Source organism: Pundamilia nyererei, unplaced genomic scaffold (genome assembly GCF_000239375.1).
Source record: "Pundamilia nyererei isolate P.nyererei 1_Seehausen unplaced genomic scaffold, PunNye1.0 scaffold00324, whole genome shotgun sequence".
In the NCBI taxonomy this organism is placed as follows: Eukaryota; Metazoa; Chordata; class Actinopteri; order Cichliformes; family Cichlidae; genus Pundamilia; species Pundamilia nyererei.
In genome coordinates, this window is record NW_005187725.1 from 110,524 (window position 1) to 126,993 (window position 16,470).

The 16,470-nt window shown below is 47.3% G+C and overlaps 4 protein-coding genes across 7 annotated transcripts in view; 2 read left to right on the forward strand and 2 right to left on the reverse strand.

Moving 5' to 3' along the window:
- The first annotated feature begins 329 nt into the window (after positions 1-329).
- On the forward strand, positions 330-3,079 carry pth2 (parathyroid hormone 2). 2 transcript variants are annotated; one of them, XM_013915571.1, is made up of 4 exons: positions 330-603; positions 2,190-2,294; positions 2,440-2,619; positions 2,901-3,079. In XM_013915571.1, exons 2-4 carry the CDS (start codon positions 2,191-2,193, stop codon positions 3,073-3,075), a joined length of 459 nt encoding a protein of 152 aa, XP_013771025.1. In that variant the 5' UTR covers positions 330-603; position 2,190; the 3' UTR covers positions 3,076-3,079. The 2 variants fall into 2 exon arrangements, with proteins under 2 accessions (XP_013771025.1, XP_013771024.1); XM_013915570.1 differs by lacking the exon at positions 330-603 and having other exon boundaries at positions 2,004-2,294.
- Positions 3,080-3,116: 37 nt separating this feature from the next.
- tedc1 (tubulin epsilon and delta complex 1) lies at positions 3,117-10,492 on the reverse strand. Of its 2 annotated transcripts, XM_013915569.1 has the most exons (11): positions 10,432-10,492; positions 8,312-8,367; positions 8,116-8,240; positions 7,140-7,424; positions 6,146-6,227; positions 5,871-6,070; positions 5,663-5,800; positions 5,254-5,316; positions 4,913-4,999; positions 4,651-4,788; positions 3,117-3,775 (listed from the first exon to the last, which is right to left on the reverse strand). In XM_013915569.1, the coding sequence occupies exons 4-11, from the start codon at positions 7,278-7,280 to the stop codon at positions 3,428-3,430; spliced, it is 1,197 nt and encodes a 398-aa protein (XP_013771023.1). In that variant the 5' UTR covers positions 7,281-7,424; positions 8,116-8,240; positions 8,312-8,367; positions 10,432-10,492; the 3' UTR covers positions 3,117-3,427. The 2 variants fall into 2 exon arrangements, with proteins under 2 accessions (XP_013771023.1, XP_005751788.1); XM_005751731.2 differs by lacking the exons at positions 8,312-8,367; positions 10,432-10,492 and having other exon boundaries at positions 8,116-8,295.
- On the forward strand, positions 10,101-13,098 carry adi1 (acireductone dioxygenase 1). Of its 2 annotated transcripts, XM_013915572.1 has the most exons (5): positions 10,101-10,466; positions 11,051-11,279; positions 11,719-11,838; positions 12,221-12,400; positions 12,485-13,098. In XM_013915572.1, the coding sequence occupies exons 2-5, from the start codon at positions 11,157-11,159 to the stop codon at positions 12,599-12,601; spliced, it is 540 nt and encodes a 179-aa protein (XP_013771026.1). In that variant the 5' UTR covers positions 10,101-10,466; positions 11,051-11,156; the 3' UTR covers positions 12,602-13,098. The 2 variants fall into 2 exon arrangements, with proteins under 2 accessions (XP_013771026.1, XP_013771027.1); XM_013915573.1 differs by lacking the exon at positions 10,101-10,466 and having other exon boundaries at positions 11,033-11,279.
- Positions 13,099-13,148: 50 nt separating this feature from the next.
- The window catches only part of trappc12 (trafficking protein particle complex subunit 12), a 34,522-nt gene continuing 31,200 nt past the window's right edge, over positions 13,149-16,470 (reverse strand). The window contains exons 9-11 of the mRNA XM_013915566.1: positions 16,308-16,411; positions 15,487-15,574; positions 13,149-14,218 (exon numbers count right to left, since the gene is read on the reverse strand). Coding sequence (XP_013771020.1) covers positions 13,976-14,218; positions 15,487-15,574; positions 16,308-16,411 — 435 coding nt within the window. The 3' untranslated portion in view covers positions 13,149-13,975. The remainder of the gene's footprint in view (positions 14,219-15,486; positions 15,575-16,307; positions 16,412-16,470) is intronic.

The following is a 16,470-nucleotide window of genomic DNA, read 5'->3' on the forward strand; positions in this document are numbered from 1 at the left end:
CTGTCAGTGTGGAGGAAGCTCAGACAGGTGTGTGTGTCTCTATTTATGAACGCGTTTTCTGTTTTTCATGATGATTTATTTTCTTGTTATTCCACAGAGAACATTTCTCACGTCCTATAAAGCTTCTCTGTTTGGCACGAATGAACAGTCCTGCACGTATGCACACACACACACACACACGCTCTGTAATGAGGACGCTGGCCCTCTGCAGCAGCACCGTGACTAACAGTCTTTGAAACGGGACACTAACAAGCTAACGGCGTCCTCGGCACTGAACCACAGCTGGATTGATCTGGTGAGGGGTGTACATGCTTCAGTGTGTGTGTGTGTGTGTGCGTGTGTGTGTGGGGGGGGGCTCAGACCCTCCACAGTAAGCTGTATATAAGTATGAAAGACCACCATTCATCTGCACAGGGCGAAGCGTCAACCAAGAAGCACGAGTGAGGATCTATTCTTTCTATTCAAACTTTATTGTGTTGACAGGAAGCAGAAATCTGAGCGGCTGGGACAGAGTCGCCTGGAGCTCTGCTCAGTTTCTGGTTGGTTTCTCTCCCCGAGTGACGCGAGCAGCTCCGAGGAGACACAGCGACACCTGAGCAGCAGGTAAGTGCCAAACTGGCACTGAAATAAGACATAATGTGGATTGCACAACACTGGTCACTACATTCTTCATTTCCAGTTATTACTTGTACAGCTGCTGTTATTGTGTATATATTTATTTATATTTCTTCATACATTCTTATATAGTTCTATATTGTGTATTTTGTTGTACAGTTATTTTATTTTCAACTTTAATTTATATATTTTATCTTATTCTCCCAGTTAAATTTACCCTTCATTCTAATTTGTGTTGTACAGTTATTTCATTTTTAACCTTAATTTATATTTTATTCCTTCCTAGTTAAATTTACCCTTTTTAATTTTTCATATTTATTTCCTATCTTATTCATAGCCTTCCTTTTTTGTTTTCTTTAGGTCACGAGCAGTTGTCCAAGCATTTCACTGCATATCGTACTGTGTATGACTTTGTACGTGACAAATAAAATTTGAATTTGAGATCAGGTTAGTCCCTCACAGGGCGCCAAATTCAGTCCGGCATCAGATCAGGGTGAAACTGGCGGAGGCGTGACGGCACACATTGGCTCCAATCAGAATACGTCTTCATGATTGCTGAACTAACTTGATTGGAGTATAAAAAGCGTCCGTGTCCGCCTGCACAGGTGAGCTCAGAGTGAGCTCTGGAGCGAGACTGTTTGTTCATTAGTCAGTTCTAAAGAAGTCCAGGTACGGCAGGGGGGCGGGATTAAAAAGAATTTTTTTTTATCATGTAAGAATAAGTCAAATAAGCTACATTTAAAAAACACCACAGTGGGGACATCCCTCGACTTCCTGTGAAAGGAGTAATGGATTACATGAGCCCAGTTTGAGTATAACGTGACGGCGCCGCCTCCTTCATCACCGCTGTTTACATCTAAGAACATTCGTCTGAATCATCGTTAATGTTTGTTTTGTCACTGTGACGCCTGTCATCACGCCCGAACAATCAAACGCTTTTAACTGTATGTGATTTAATCACTATTATTATTATTATTATTATTATTATTATTATTATTATTATTATTATTATATGTCTTGAAGAGACTGAGGAAATAATATTTCATGAAAGCTGCGGAAGTGTTGCCACGGTGATAAAAAAATGACACCTGCGGTCTATGAAAAAGTCACGAAGCTGTCGTCGTTATGAAAACAATGCCAGCGAATCCTGCAATATTACAATAATGAGAAAAAAAATCAATGTTAAGAACGTGGCCATGTCAGCCCGCTGCAGAGAGACGACAGCCATGCCAAACAGGTGTCTCCGGGGTTAAAGGTCAGCTCAGCCCGATTAACTTCCAGGCACCAAAAGCTCCTCGTTAGGGCTCAAACTCGCTGTTTCACGGTCGCCTGAGAAATAACGAGCCAGAGGCGAGCGGTGACCTCGGGGTCAGGGCGCCGTGGTTTACAGCCACTCTGTCAGCCTCAGATTGAAACACGTGACGCGCACACCTGAAGCCAGACTTTGGTCCTTAATGCAGAATAAAAATGTTTAGGAATTACATCAGTGACCATCATTCTCCGGAGGAGGCGCTGCAACGTGAAATCACAACGAGCTTCATGAAACTGAAAATTCTTCTTCTGTTTGTTTTTAGGATGTCTCAGCTTCCTGTCTTTCCCCGCACGTGCGTCCCGCTGCTTTGCATTCTGGGTATGATCTTGCTGACGTCTGGCTTCCCTCAGCCTCGCCTTCCTCTCAGGTGGGTACGCTCTGAACCAATCAATGAGCCAGACACTCTGCCGGACATTGGAAAGAGGATTTCACCTCCTACGGAGGCCTGAGGGTGCCGTGTGAATGATGTTTACATGATGTTGTGATGTCACTGTGATCTCGTCCAATCGCAGAAGTTTGGAAGATTCGGAGGAACACAAACGAGTCGACTGGGACGTCCTCTACCCTTCCATCTCTCTCCGTGATTGGAGCATCCAAATGATGTCAGCGCCCGGCCTTAGAGCAGCAGCCAACAGCAAAGCAGGACTGATGAGGGAGGCGTGGCTATTTGCTCCAGAGGGGGCGGAGACAAGGTACAGCTGGGCAAAACTGATAAATTCATAATGAAACATCATAGACTGTATATGAAAGAAGGACAATGATGAAAAACATTAAACCTGCATTCTTTCTAGCGTCCAGCAGGGGGAGACTCTTCTATCTGTACAAAGCAGTCTGATTGGATAGAAAAATAAAGACTGGTTTATTATTATTATTATTGTTATTATTATTAAATTAACAAACAGTCAAACTTAAACGGGGAAAAATTGAATCTCCCATTTAAACAGTGGTACACTGTGTTGTTTTCTGTCTGTAGTGTGGAGGGGGCGTGGCCTGCAGAATGGTCGTCTCCGGGAGCCGGGATGGCGAAGAGGAACCTGGTGGTGGCCGACGACGCGGCTTTCAGGGAGAAGAGCAAGCTGCTCACCTCCATGGAGAGGCAGAAGTGGCTCAATTCGTACATGCAGAAACTGCTGGTGGTGAATTCGTGACGTGTTTCGACGGTCGCCTCCAAAGTCCCAGAAATTTACCCGACGACAGAAAACATCAGAAGCTGGAATCTGTTTAATTTCTAAAATGTTTAAATTTAAAGTGACTCTTTTGGCTCTGCTGAAAACAACTTTGTGTTTAATTTGATGAATGAATAAATATGCAAATGATGTTTTTGACGCCTGTAGTTTGACTTCACAACATTTCATGTATCGGACCAACAGATCCAGTTATGACAGTGTGTGTTTATCAGTTATTAAATGCTCTGAGTGACTCGTGTGCAGCAGCTGTTTCAGTCTCTGCAGAGACGATAATGTCCTCACAGCTTCTGCTCCACCAGTTTAAACTGGACGCTCACGGTGGAATCAGCACCAGCTCTTCCAGCCTGCCGATCGTCTCCTGCAGCTTCGTCCTGTTGGTCAGCCTCTGCTCGTCCCTCCTCTTCATCAGCACGGCCTCTGCATGAAGAAGCAGCGCCACGGCCTCGGACGCCGGGAGCTCGTTTGGAGGCTCCGCCTGCCCACCGGGGCCTCTGGCCGGGCGCCTCCTCGGCTCTTCCAGCTGAGGCCTCACTCGGCAGACTTGTGAGAGGGAGGGCAAGGATGGGAAGGAGGAGAGAACAGGAGGGAGGGACAAGGAGACGCCAAACCTCTCTCCTCCTTCTCTGTCCTTACCATCTCCTCCTTGTCTCCTCTGTCCTCCCTGCAGGAGCACAAATATCAGTATAAACACCATAAACGTCCATGTAAGTAGCCTGATTAGAAAACACTGCACATATTTTCACTGCAGATGACACCCAGCTCTATCTGTCCATGAAGCCAGATAACACACACCAATGAGTTAAACTGCAGGAATGTCTTAAAGACATAAAGACCTGGATGGCCGCTAACTTTCTGCTTCTTAATTCAGATAAAACTGAGGTTATTGTACTCGGCCCTGAAAATCTTAGAAATATAGTATCTAAGCAGATTCTTCCTCTGGAGTCATTGTTGACCAGGACATGTCATTCAACGCACATATTAAACACATATGTAAGACTGCTTTCTTGCAAGACTGATAGAGAAAAACTAGTTCATGCTACTTCCTGTTAAAAAGGAATTCTTCCTCCCCACTGCTGCTCACAGCGGGTCGTGTGATTGTTGGGCCGCTGCATACTGAGTCCGTACCCTTCAGCTGTGCTTTGGTGCTTCATAAATAAAACTCAAACTAAAAATTGAAATGGAGTTAGGCTCCGTTATGTTGGATGTCGTCAAGGCGACTGCCTGCAATCTGAGTAAAGCACAGAACAACAAAGAATCATGGGAAATGCTCGAAGCCCGCACAGCATCGATTTGAGTTTAAACATCTATGGAACATCACGGTTCGGTCTGCAGGTTTTCCATGCATCAGCATCACTCTGAAACTGACGCAGTCAATGTGGGGTGGGACAGATCCACTGTGACAAAGGGGCAAATTTCCACCTTTCCGAGACGTTTTCAGTGCCTACATCTGACTGAACGCTTTCTAATGAGGAGAAATCTGTCCCATGTAGGACAAAAGTCAGGACCTGTGTTGGCTGACCTCTGCGTGCTGCTCACCTGAGCTGCAGGCAGTCCCAGCAGCACCGCCTCCAGCTTCTCCAGCCTGCTGTTTCCATGATAACACACTCTGGGGTTCTCATTGGTTAGATGTTTGGGCCTCCCGGTGATGGGATCTTTCAGGTCCACAACGCTGTCCTACAATCACACACACACACACAGCATCACTTCCTCTAACATTGCTGTTTCAGCCACTCTACTGTTAAGTTGATTACTTTTTTAAATTCATCATATTTTCATGGTGTGAGAACCACAAACGCACCATCCAAGTCCAGAAGACGTCCTCCACCTGCTTCCACTTCAGGTACGCCTCCAGGAGGCTGCACAGCTGCTGCAGAGAAACGCAGTCCTGCAGCAGAAGGACACGCCTGTCAGCTCCTCCTGTTATAAACTTATCAGTACTGTTCAATCAGGAGCTGGTAGCCCCGCCCTAAACCCTCCCTCCTCCTGCTCCCTTGTGACGCTAAAGGCAACCTCATCTCCAAATACGCACAGACCATAAGCTAGTCTGAGCTCAGAGATCTGCTCACTTCCTCACAGACCTCACTGCTGGAAGCTGCCTCCATCTTTCATATACAGAGTTTGTGAAACACTCAGACGTACCTCCTCGAGTGCAGCCGAGCTCTGCTCAGAGGACGGCGCCGGGGTGACGCTCGCAGAAAGAACCTGAACACACAGTTGGTTTAATTTGGTTTAGTGAACATGAAGTGGAGAATATCCGTGACAAAAGTGGAAATCCTGGCATGAGTGGAAACAGTAATGTGGATTTATGGTCCAGGCTCGCAGCAGCCCTGTGAGCTGGAGGTTAGCACAGCTCTGACTGGGAGCGTCAGTGCTGGGATGTATTTCTAAATTGGGAAGCTGTTTCGAGCTTGTTGTGTTCATAATATAATATAGAACATTGTGTTTCACGTCATTGAGCTAAATGTGTCTGACTCAGTTTGTTTGAAAGTGGAACTGCTGTTTCTGATTATTCTAATGTCACGTGAATGAAAGGGTGAGGTTTCCTCACCGCGTGCAGAGCTCGGGTTTGCTCTCGTAGCATCGACAGCAGCATCCGTCTCTGATGTCTCAGGCAGCCAATGAGCCACTGGAGTCTCCTCAGGGAGGCGGAGTCTACATGGAGGTCAGCAGGAAGGTGTGGCAGCACCTGACAGAGAGGGAGAACACAGGTAAGCACACATGGGGGAGGCTCACCTGCACGCTGCCGTGGTACTCACAGGTGTGCACGTGAGCAGCATCCTGTCCAGCTTTTGCACTCTCTTCATCACCACGCTCTCCAGCGCTCCGGTGGCGAGCAGCCAGCCGAGCGCCAGGAGGAGTTCCCGGCTGGAGACTGCGCCTCCTCCTTCTCCCTCATACATCCAGTCAGCGTGAAAGCCGCTCTGCCACAAGCCGGCGGCCACGAGCTTCCTGCGCTCTGAGGAAAAGCACCAATCAAACGTCACTTACAGTGTGCACGAGCAAAGTTAGGGCGAGATGAAGAAGTGCTGACCTGCTGTCGGCTCAGAGCTGTCACAGGAAACGACGCTGGTGGTCTGAAGGATGTCGGCGAGCAGCTGCCAAAAAGGATCTTCCTGAAAATCCAGCGAGATGCTGAGTTAGTCCAATCAGGAAGAGGAGGAAGTGTGCACGATGTGACACACACACACCTGAAACTACTACATGTGTGGATGTGTTCAAATGTCCAAGCTTTACACACATTTAATATTTGTGGCTTTCTTTTCACTGAGGTGAAGATCACCTGGATCGTCACATGACGTGTACGCTGAGTTCAAGCACCAGTGGAAAACTAAAGACTGCAGTCAGTCCTCAGGAACACATTTAGCAGCTCCAGATCTCTTGAAGGCTGAATTTTGAACCAGCCTGAACTCACACTGACCAACCAGTTTGACCCCGCCAGCCCCCGACTCCCCTCTGTACACAGACTATGCAAATTACCATCAGTGCTGTGCAATAGCAACAACAATAACAATAAATACAAACCCTTATTTGTTTGTTTTTAATCTCATTGTATGTGTGTATAGTTACAATAAAATCCGTTCTATTGTATTGAAAACAGTGGTGACCCCGTCACACCCCACCATCCCAGCACCTGCTTCCCTGAGCACACCTTCCAGCATCATCCGCACAAACCCGAGCTCAGCGTGATTATCGAGCCCTTTGCTGCCTCTATGTCACCTGCAGATGTCACTGCAGCCAAGCTGTGGATGAGTGAATGAAGCGAGCCGGTGCTGGTTCACGCTCCACGTTCACAGCACCAGCTCTTACTGACAGGAGGGGAAAGATGCTCTTCTCCTCGTCTGTCCACCCCCCTCTGACATTTCAGAAACCCAGCTCTTAAATCTCTTTTCTTCTTCTTCTCTTGGAGCTTCAGCAGCTCGTCTCCATCACGTGCTGTCCTGTGATTGGCTAATTGGATACTTATGTAAACGAGCGGTTGACCAGGTGTACCTAATAAAGCGGCCGGTGACGTGCTCCTGACTCACCTGGACCGCGTCTCCAAACTTGGCCCGTCGGAAGGAGTCCGGGGGGGGCACGGGGTCCAGCCCCGCGGCCGCCAGCAGCCTGCACAGAGCCGCGATCACGTGCTTCACCTGCTTCACGTGCACGTCTGCGCTCCTCTTCATCGCAGCAGCTGGACAGATGTTCTCTCTGCTGTCAGTCTGTTGGCATTTCGCGGCTAACGTGTTTACTTCCGGGTCCGAGGCCGTTACCAAGGAAGGGAATAAGCCGCAGATTGATGTTCGTCGTAACCAATCAGAAGATAGATCCTGAGGCGGTGGGTGGGGCGTAAGTTCATTATTATTTTTTCGTGTTCGTTTCTATCTAAACTTTATTGATAACAGTGCCCTGTGACAGAAACATCAAACATGGCTCCCTCTGATAGAACTCTCCGATAGAGTCCAGTAGAAACAGTAAAGCTCGTTTCTGATTGGTCAGTCTTCCTCTAACCTGAAGGAGTCACCTGAAAGTTTACCCAGAATGCACTCTGTTGTAGTTTCCTGCAGCGTTTCTGCTCCTCGTGTCACAGACGTCCAATATATTTGAATCATCTGATCTTAAAGCCAACTGTGAGAAACCTTCCAGCAGTGATTATTCTTAAAAAATCAAAAGTATTTATTTAAATGATCAGAATCACTGAAAATCATAAAGGAACCGTCACAACGTATGAACACGAACTCTGAGTCACTTAAAGCTGTAACATTGGACCAGCTGCAAACAGCTGTTAGAAGCCGAGGCGTTCTCCAGCGTCTGCAGCACAGTCCCGAGCTGCTGTTACAAAAGAGAAAGTCCGTTATAAGACGAACAGCGGTGCAACGAACCACAGGCAGCAGCTCCGCCAGCCTCATGAACTCACCTGCACGCATCACATCCAGATCCCACCAATCAGCAACAAGGAGAAACTAAAAACAAATTGGTTTGAGTGAGTATTCCTGAAGCCTCGGTTCTTTTTGAACTTACTCCAGTCTTTCACCAGGTTGTTGGACATGTACAGGACTCTCAGGCTCTTCAGCCACCGGATTCCATTCAGCTTCTCCAACTGGTTATGAGACCCACAGCTGTTCCAGCGTGTCACCTACGGCCTCCTACACACACACACACACAGCTTTACAGACACACACCGGCCACCTTCTCAGCCTCCGTATTCGTGGCTTACCAGCTCGGTGAGCAGTCTGATGTTGTTCCTCCCTAAAGACAAGATCTTCAGGTTCTCTGGAAGGACACAACATCACATTACACACTGACTGTGTGTGTGTGTCACTCACTCAGGCCGTTGAGGTTGGTTATTTTCTCTATGCAGTTCGTGGACAGAGACAGTTGCCTGTGGAGGAAGAAGCAACAGGTCAAAGACACTGACGCTCCTGCTCCCATGTGGCCCTCACACTGTTCTGTAAATAACTGAAGCTCTGACTCTGTTGTGTATGTACAATGACATTAAAGGCTGTTCTGTCTAATATGAGTGGGCAGATCTATGAAGCGCAGTCAACATTTACATTCCACACACTGCCGCTTCATCCGTCAACGCAACCTGTCAACTTAGGCCTGATCGGAGGCGAATGAACTGATTCATTTGAAACAGAGATTAAATGTATATTGGTGAGTGGAGCCACTGACGGCGAGCTTCTGTGTTTCGTGATGAGTGTTCAGGGACCGTCTTCAAACTGAAACCCATTAAAAAGACTCATCAAGTGAAATGCACCCTGGGAGTCGTAGTTACGCGTCTCCTTCAGGTTTCAGCGTTTGAGTCGAGCTGCTCGGAGTCGTGCCTGCAGAAGCATCTGAACCTGGGCTGAGAATCTGAGCCGGGCAACACGGGCCTGAAAACGCCACGAACACTTTAATTGACCAATCGGCTGTGAGAAAAGTGCACCTGACATGTTTAATCAGACGTGTGCATGCAAGCTTTATTTCAGCTCTAATGGACTGTTGTGTTATAAACTCCTGAGTCTGAGTCCCTCTTAGGCTCCCAAATGATGTCTGTGAGAGTCGATGAGACGCCGTCCGTCTGCAGGACTCACTCGCAGTTCATCAGTGTGGACAGCGACGAGTCCATCTTCTCTATCGGAGGAATCTGACCGTATAGTTTAACGACTTTTGCCTCGCTCAGTTTCTCTCCTGACTGCTTCTCCTGCACACACACACAGACATCATTACATACATGTACATACTGTTGTAAGTGCGCTGTTATTGTCTGACCGCCGTCCCGTGGCAGTGAAAGTGGTGATGGCGTGTGAAACAAAAGAGACTAGCACAGACTTTGAGATAAACTGTGCAATCGTCTGTCCGGTGGAGATAAATGAGTCTGTGTGGGATATAACTTCTGTTTGATTATGATCATTATTCCATTACACGAATGTTTTCCCGACGCTCCATCATAAACACAAAGACTGTCTGAGCTCTGAGGGATCTTCACAAACTGTGACGCTATTTTTCAAAGACCTGATTGGTCCGTACGTAGGGATGTCACACATGAGGATCTCTAATCTTGAACATTATCTGCTCCAGAGCAGGTTGGTTCTATAGTATCAGTTACCATGGTTACCTGATTAAAATCCTCCCCAAATCATAGTGCAGGCATCTGAAGTTAACTTACTCAGACTTTAATAAAGACTCTGTGTGTGTGTGTCTCACTCATTTGGCCAGCGCGTCTCCCACAGTCGTGGCTTTGGCCTGGAAACCGTCAGACAGGCAGGGTTTACACTCTGCTTTGGTTCATGTTAATAACTCTGAATAAAAGCCATCTTTAAATCAACAACAACATGAATTCATTGTATGTTTTATATTTGTGGTTTGTGCTGTTGATCCTGTACACATGGCGCTCATATTCTCCACCAGGAGGGGATTTTGAGCCACAGTGCTGTAACCATGGAAAGCAGCCTGACTATGACCCTGTGAAACAGTGCCATCTGTTCCTATGGAAACCACAACTCTCCTCATCAACCGTTATTTCATTTATTTTGGACAAAAACGCTTTTCCCCCCACGATTTCCTGGATAAGAACTGCTCTACCCACAATCACACACTGAAGCGACGTCTTTGATTGGTGCAGGTCGCCGTTACCATGGAAAAGTTTAAACCCGCGAACGCTCGAATGTTGCCGAATCAAACAAGCTAAGAACTCGTTAAAGTTAGCCTGTTAGCCGCCGTAGCGCTGTTTCCAGCGGGTCGAAGAAGAGACTCCATGTTTCTTTCCTTTGCTAATAAACAAAGGAATACAAATAACAATAACTTAAAAAAACACAAAGAGCCCCCCAAAAAGAACCTACAAACATTCACCATGTCAGCAACTGATGACTCCTCCTGTTTCTATGGTAAACCAACTGCGCCTGCGCACTAGAAACACTTGACCCAGATTTATGTAAAATAAATGAGCTTTTAAATTCTGTTGTTAAGTCAGATGAAAAATAAAAAAAATAGGGTCTATAAATTATTTGACGCTATGAAATTATGCCTGTGTGAGATAATATTTTAATTTATTATTGTTAAATTATCTATTAAACAAAACGTTTCATTCTAATTTGAGCGATGAAAGAAATTGTCACTCAAATTAGATTTTTAAATGTAAAAATTTCTTTAAAATACGTTAAAAATATATTAAAGTCCAATATAATAGAACAAATACAGCTGAATGGAAATGTCAGAGGCAGTGTTCCTGTCTGCCTTTCCTCTGTTTTCTCTCATCATCTCTGGTCATTCAGGGGTCATTCTTTGTGAGACTGGGTGTCATATATTTATAATGTTTTGAAACATTAAATGTTTTTCACTGTTCTTTGTCTGTAACTTGTTTTCCCTCCAATCTGTCATGTTTTTACGGGAGCTGGTGTCTGCTGGAATGTTGATGATCAGTCACAGATCTGCAGACCTCTCAGTCGTCATTTTTCCTGCTACATTCCAGGTACTTGAAAGCAGCACACCGGAAGTGCTGCCGGAGTCACGCGAAACAGCCGTGCAGCAGTAAGAAAGTCTGACAGCGCGCGGGTCCAGCTGTGAAGTGTTTCGTCATGGGTCTGGAGGCCTGGTACATGGACGGGTCCGAGGAGGACCAGAGGAGGCCGCACAGGCTGGAGCCGCACCAGCCGGTGAGCCTGGAGCAGCTGAAGGAGCTCGGAGTGTTTTACTGGCAGGTGAGTCCGCAGAAGGCCGCTCACGTGTGCAGGTTTTCGGGTTAAAGGTCAGCGGTTCCTGGGTGGGAGTTTGTGCAGACCCTTGATCCCCAGCTGGACCCGAACAGCTCAGAGTTCTCGGGTTTGAAGCAGGTAAAACTATGTGCTGAGGGTTCAGCTGAGACACAGCAGGTATCAGTGTTGGTCACTGAGCTGAAGCTGCTCTCAAGCACCCATGTTTTCTGCACACAGAGCAGGTGTTACAGGTCACGTGCTGAGCACGTGAAGTCCAGACACTGTGACGCATCTTATCCATGTAACTCTGACCAAGAAGGGCGTCCACTCACTGCTGGGGTGTATCGTCATGGTAACTGATACGGGAACCACTGATGTGCTTTTTACTTTTTCGGCTACACTAAACACATCAGGTAAGGGTTTGACTGCTTCCTGTTTCCTGCAGCTGAACGCCGACATCTATGAAAGCGACCAGGAGCTGCAGCAGATCCGTAAGGACCGGGGTTACTCCTACATGGACATCATCACGATCCACAAGGACACTCTGCCCAACTACGAGGAGAAGGTAACCCACGCGCTCTGAAAGCTGCAAGTACCAGCACGTGTTTTGTCTGCGGAGCTTTTAATTTGAAAAGCACCACACTTCCTTTTTTAGGTTTTTCACTGCAGGGAGGGAAAAGTCCTCTGAGCTTCTTCATCTCAGACTTCACTGTGGCAGCGCATGATCGCATGCAGAGGAGTCTGAAGCACCTCTGAGTCCAGCTGTGCACTGATGGAGGCAGGCTGAGGGCTCCTCCCGCCTCCATCGTTGCACCAAGTCAGACTCGTGTATCGCAGAGACGCTCCAGATTGTTAAAGATTCCCGGGTCACTCGAGCGTCGGCGGTGCTGAAACTGGAATGTGAGCTCTATTTGAAGTGAGTGAGAGGTTTCCTGTTTCTCCTGCAGCTGAAGATGTTCTTCGAGGAGCACCTCCACCTGGACGACGAGATCCGCTACATCCTGGACGGCCAGGCCTACTTTGATGTCAGGGACAAGGAGGACCGGTGGATCCGGATCGCCATGAGAAAAGGGGACCTGATCACGCTGCCGGCGGGTATCTACCACCGCTTCACGCTGGACGAGATGGTACGAAAACACGCCTTGCGCCTGTACAGTGCGTATTTGGTTGCTGGTTTGAATCCTGACTGTCTGATCTGTTTGTTTCTCCAGAACTACACGAAGGCTATGCGGCTGTTTGTGGGCGAGCCGGTGTGGAAGGCTTACAACCGCCCCGCTGACAACTTCGAGATCCGTCAGCGATACGTGGCGTCAATGCAGGGATCCTGAGAGTGCCGCGGACGCCATTCCCACTGCAGAAAAAGTCTGTCCAATCAGAGCAGAGAACGATGATGTGGACGACGATGTAGCATGAAGATTTTAATTTCAGTTTCTACTTCTTAGACAGAAATTTTAGTTTTTACTGTGAGGAACAATCAGCCACAACATTAAGACCAGAGCATGACATCACCATGAGTGCTTCACGACTCAGGACGAGACCATCAGCAGGTCATGGCGTGAGGGCAGCGTCGCCCTGCTGGCCGTGAGAGAGAATGCAGAGGTCAGGTGACTCTTAGACTGCTGCCCGACGCCTGGATAAGACGTGCAAAACTCCTGCCCAGTGAGCCTGGAGGCTCCGCCCCTCCACACAGAGGTCCTGGGTGGTTTGAATGTTGTAGCACAGCTTCCTTCATCAGGACTTTAACTCTTCTTTAAAGGTTCTCGTGATTATTCAGGATCCAGCTCGTTAGTGCCTTCCTGTCTCTGGATTAAAGGATAAATATGAAGCTGCTGTTTGTCATTTCTTCCCACGTCAAACACACACAGTGAGCTGCGCTTTCACTTAAAACCACATTTTATTTCATTTACATAAATATGATCAGCACAGAAAGTAAACACAAATCACTTAAATATAATAATTCCTGGTGAACTCAAAGGAAACCCTGCTGCTGATATGTTGAACACAAGCGGGCCGAGTCACTGAAGCTGTCCGGTCTGCAGATAATCAGGATAATGCCCACCGGAGTCTCTGACATCCCGCCTCCAGCGTCCCGTCTGTTCCTTCCAAAACACAAAGTGGGCTGAGACTTTACTACAAATTAAAAGGCGAGCTGGGATGAAACTGAATTAAACTGGACCCAGTTTAAGTTAAAATGTGTGAAACATGAAGCCGTCCTGCCGTCTGACCAGGGAAACACCGATGTGGGCTTTTATCCTGGACTTTGCTCTGCACTGGGGCTTTTATTTTGAAAATTCTTCCTGCCCCGACTAATAAAAGAGCGGGTCTCTGCTGTCTGTGCTTCAGTAAATTTGTTCCCTCTTTAACCCTCGACTCAAACATGGTTGGCCAGTTTGTAGTCCAGTTAAATGGACTACAAATGGAAACCAGCGAGCTTCCTTCCTGCAGCTCAGATCTGTTGTTTTTGAACAGCTGTGAGTTGAACCTGGAGACGCAGACTGGCTCTGGTGTGATTCAGCAGTCAGAGGGAGGGCGTGAGGACACGATTTTCGGGTTGCGGTTGTGCGGCGCTGGAGGACGCTGCTGCAGGCTTTGCTCCTGTGGGTTATTGTGAGGATGATGATGATTGGGTGCCCTTCATCTGTTTAGTGACAATAAAACTCGCTGTTTTGTGTCTGGGAGGTCAAACTAAGCTGCTCCTCCTCTCAGACCAGCTTGAGGCACTGCGTGTTGAAGCTGTCGCCCTCCCGGCAGGCGACGGCCTCCAGCAGCGCCTGCTTCTTCTGCGTGCTGCGGGACGACTCCAGCTCGTACATGGTGGTCAGGTTGAAGAGGACGCTCTCGTGCAGGTACTGCGCCGGGTCCTGCTGCACCAGGCCCTCCAGCTGGCCCAGCGACTCCTTCAGGCGGCCCAGGTAGAGCAGGCACACCGCCGCGTTGTTGTTGGCCTGCGAACACACGGAGGAAGAGGAGGGTTTAACTGTGCACGCACCGGTGTAACAGTCTGAGACAAGACACTTTAGCTCCTCCCACTTTAAGTCTTCTGACTGGCTGCTCTGAGCAGCACAAAACTATTTTGTTTCTAATGGCCGACACATTTAATGTTTCCTTCCTGTCACATGAGCCAAAGTAGACACACACTTCCTCCTGAGGAGTGATACGGCTGCAGGATGCAGCCAGTATGAAGAAACTAGTTCCTACAGGAACCTGCTCAGTCACCAGCTTGGCTGTGGTTGTTTGGCGCCCCCTTCTGGTGACACTTTATCATAAGCTAATAATACAGAGTGATGGTTATGATACAAGGACATGAGTGCAGCTCAAAAAATGACATTTTACTTCATCATCATCGTCACTGACGATGTTTGTGACACGTGACGTATCTGCCACACTGATCATCAAACTTCAATATTACACATATTAAAGTCTCAGGTGACCCGAGTAAAGACAAAGTGCAGTTTGAAACGATGACGTAGAAACAAAGTGATCCACAGCGGCTTGCCTGTGTGCAAAAGTAACCTCACCACTGTAATGACTGCAGTCAGTGTATGTGATGACGTCACTGTGGAGGAATATGGGCTCAAATTGTGCTCATAAATATTTTGTAACCTCGTTACCCAAAATATCCGAATATTTTATGTTTGTGCATCTGTAGATGAGAGTGTGTGTTTAAAGAAATATTTACACGAGTTACAAATTGTTTTATGAAAGTCTGCTGACAGGAACAAAGCAAAACACTGCGTGTGAAACTCCCTGCTTCTGTGTGAGTTTCAGCTTACACTACGAATTCTTCCTTTCAGCTGATTGGTCAATAAAGTACCCCAACAACAGCCAAACCCATCTGTTCTCTGATTGGATTGTTACATCTGTAATTGACATGACATTGACCAATCAGCTGAAAGGAAGAATTCGTAGTGCAAGCTGAAACTCACACAGAAGCAGGGAGTTTCACACGCAGTGTTTTGCTTTGTTCCTGTCAGCAGACTTTCATAAAACAATTTGTAACTCGTGTAAATATTTTTTAAACACACACTCTCATCTACAGATGCACAAACATAAAATATTCGGATATTTTGGGTTACAAGGTTACAAAACTCAGTTCTCAACTTTGATTTACAAGTACAAAATATTCACGAGCACAGTTTGAGCCCACAGAGGCGGCCTGACCCACTCTGTGCACTGCTCTGGGGACCGTTTGGAGGATGGCGGCGGTACCTACCACGGGGTTCTTTGGGTCGATCTTTAGCACTTCGATGAAGGAGGCGTGTGCTTCGGTGTAGTTGTTCTGACTGAGGTGGACGAAAGCCCTGAAAGCAGGAAACACATTTCAAATCCTTCCAACCTGCGTCGAGCGTTCAAACAGGTTTAAACGGGTTTACCTGCGTTCAGGTGAATCCCTGAACACAGATGAGCTCAGCAGCAACTAAACCAACCGCTGCCACAAAATCACTGCTTTTCAAAACTCTTTCAACACCTCAAAAAATGAAACTTGCAACAAGTTTTGACACCAAAGTGAAAATCATTAAGAAAATAAAAAAGGGGAGGGGCTCTGTTCAGGACCAATCACATTTAATCTCAGAGCAACCAGCCTCATCACAGCCTAATTAAACAGCAACAACCCCCAGGGGGCGCTACAGACATTACAAAAGGCCTTTCATTAATCATCCATTGATCAAAATGATATTTCAATGCTAAGATAGAAGTGAAAAAGCTGAAAAATAGGAACCACGATATGATTAATATTGATTAAGATGCCAAATTATAGATACTGACTGTGTGCGTGCTCGAACCCGGGGGAAGTCATGTGACTTCAGTTTGTCATTTGCCGAATAAATAAACGGACGCAGACGAGCACAGGAAGTACAAGACCGCTCTAGTTTACAGCAGCTCTGCAGGTCTGCGAGGCGAGCATCGGCGTGCGAGGGAGTCGGGTCAGCACAGACGTTCGACCTCCTCGAAATCGCACGCCGCTGAGGCATGAAGTTCACACGCTGCACGAGGCGCTAAATGAAACACAGACACACACACGCATGCAGGTACCTGTTCATTAACACGCATGTGGCGAGAGCCTGCTGGCTGCCTTTCACCGGGCCGCACTTCTCCACGTCCTGGAAGTATCGCTCTGCAGTTTTAACGTCTCCGATCTGTGCGAGAGGAACAGCACGTTAGCCCCGACCTGTGAGTGAGTGAGTGTCTGTGAGTG